Source organism: Corvus brachyrhynchos, unplaced genomic scaffold, assembly GCF_000691975.1.
Source record: "Corvus brachyrhynchos isolate BGI_N302 unplaced genomic scaffold, ASM69197v1 scaffold2076, whole genome shotgun sequence".
Classification (NCBI taxonomy): Eukaryota; Metazoa; Chordata; class Aves; order Passeriformes; family Corvidae; genus Corvus; species Corvus brachyrhynchos.
The window spans coordinates 13,467-15,459 of record NW_008238704.1 but is presented as its reverse complement, the minus strand read 5'-3'; the positions used below and the strand labels follow the sequence as shown (position 1 = coordinate 15,459).

At 62.4% G+C, this 1,993-nt stretch overlaps 1 protein-coding gene across 1 annotated transcript; it reads right to left on the bottom strand.

Annotated features, from left to right (window-relative positions):
* Positions 1-4: 4 nt before the first annotated feature.
* Positions 5-1,987, bottom strand: LOC108447603 (ras/Rap GTPase-activating protein SynGAP-like). The gene is made up of 3 exons (XM_017738099.1): positions 1,912-1,987; positions 473-674; positions 5-355 (listed from the first exon to the last, which is right to left on the bottom strand). The coding sequence occupies exons 2-3, from the start codon at positions 650-652 to the stop codon at positions 5-7; spliced, it is 531 nt and encodes a 176-aa protein (XP_017593588.1). The 5' UTR covers positions 653-674; positions 1,912-1,987.
* Between the last annotated feature and the right edge of the window lie 6 nt (positions 1,988-1,993).

Below are 1,993 nucleotides of genomic sequence, written 5' to 3'. Positions count from 1 at the left end.
GGGATCAGAGGGACCCCAAATCCTGGTGGGATGGGATCCATCTCCTGACCCCAAATGGGACCAGAGGGACCCCAAATCCTGGTGGGGTGGGATCCATCTCCTGACCCCAAATGGCACCAGAGGGACCCCAAGCCCAACCAAAACCAGAACCCTGAGCCCTCCAGGATCCCAAACCCACCCTGGGACCACCCCACCCCAGGTGTCCCCATTGTCCCCAGGCGTCCCCGTTGTCCCCAGGCATCCCCCGGTACCTTCTCCTGGCGGTGGAGCTGAGGCGGACGGACACGGGGACAGGTGTCCCCTCCCTGATGGCCCTGAGGATGGTGGGCAGCGGCTCCAGCTCCTCCTGCGTGGCCTACGAGGACACCACGGGGACGTAGTGGGGACAACGGGGTGGAGAAGTTGTCCCCCATGGACACCGGTGGACAAGGAGGTGGCCAGCCCAGCAGCGGGGACAGAGGGGTGGTGGCACCTGGTCCAGGCTGGTGAAGATGTCACAGAGCAGCAGGTGGAGCGTGGCGAGCTCCAGGGCCAGGTCCACGTAGCCATCGTAGGTGGCCATGTGGGCGCTGGCCTCGGGGGTGGCCACGGCCCCCAGGAAGTCGGTCATGGTGGCCAAGTTCTGCTCCAGGAACTCGTTCATGAAGGTCATGTAGGGCTCCTTCTCGCCAAAGCTGGGGACAGGGGTCGCCGACACAGTCAGGGGTCATTGTCATGGTCAGGGGGTCACCACCATAGTCACGTGGTCTGCTGCCACAGTCAGGGGTCATCGCCGTGGTCAAGGGGTCATCATCATGGTCACAGGTCACCACTATTGTCATGGGTCACCACCATGGTAAGGGGTCAGTGACATGGCCATGGGTCATCATCGTGGTCTGGGGTCAGTGACAGGGTCAGGGGCCACCATCATGGGGTGGGTCACTACCATGGTCAGGGTTCATCTTCATGGTCAAGGGGTCACCACTATGGTCAGGGGTCACCACCATGGTCACAGGTCACCACCATGGTCACGGGTCACCACCACAGGGATGGGTCACTACCATGGTCAGGGCTCATCTTCATGGTCAAGGGGTCACCACCATGGTCACGGGTCACCACCACAGGGATGGGTCACCACCATGGTCAAGGGTCACCAGCCTTGGTCAGGGCCCAGGCCACTCTCAGGAGCATGGACAAGGGCCACCACCATGGTCACTTGTCACTGAGATGGTAATGGATCATCATCACGGTCACATGGGCCACCATCATGGTCAGGGGCCACCAGCATGGTCATGGTCACAGGCCACCTTCAGGAGCATGGACCATCCAACCCAACTGCCCCATGGTGTGTTGGGGACAACCCAACTGCCCCATGGGACCTTGGGGACAACCCAGACTTGGGGACAACCCAGACTTGGGGACAACCCAACTGCCCCGTGAGACCTTGGGGACAACCCAGACTTGGGGACAACCCAACTGCCCCGTGAGACCTTGGGGACAACCCAGACTTGGGGACAACCCAACTGCCCCGTGAGACCTTGGGGACAACCCAGACTTGGGGACAACCCAACTGCCCCGTGAGACCTTGGGGACAACCCAGACTTGGGGACAACCCAACTGCCCCGTGAGACCTTGGGGACAACCCAGACTTGGGGACAACCCAACTGCCCCGTGAGACCTTGGGGACAACCCAGACTTGGGGACAACCCAACTGCCCCGTGAGACCTTGGGGACAACCCAGACTTGGGGACAACCCAACTGCCCCGTGAGACCTTGGGGACAACCCAGACTTGGGGACAACCCAACTGCCCCGTGAGACCTTGGGGACAACCCAGACTTGGGGACAACCCAACTGCCCCACGACTCTCCCCAGAGCACAGACGGGACGTCCCCGCTGCCCCACGTCCCCACCGCGTCCCCTCCGCCACGTACGTGGTGAAGTTGGCCAAGTTCTGGATGACCTTGGCCACCAGCGTGAGGGTGCGGGCGGTGGCCTCGCTGGGGTACTCCTGGG

What these genes read in the sequence shown, in the direction of transcription:
- LOC108447603 (XM_017738099.1), bottom strand. Translation starts at nt 652, where the DNA reads ATGACCTTCATGAACGAGTTCCTGGAGCAGAACTTGGCCACCATGACC. An exon ending in TCTTCACCAGCCTGGACCAG is followed by an intron (nt 356 to 472) that starts GTGCCACCACCC and finishes GTGTCCTCGTAG; the next exon opens with GCCACGCAGGAGGAGCTGGA.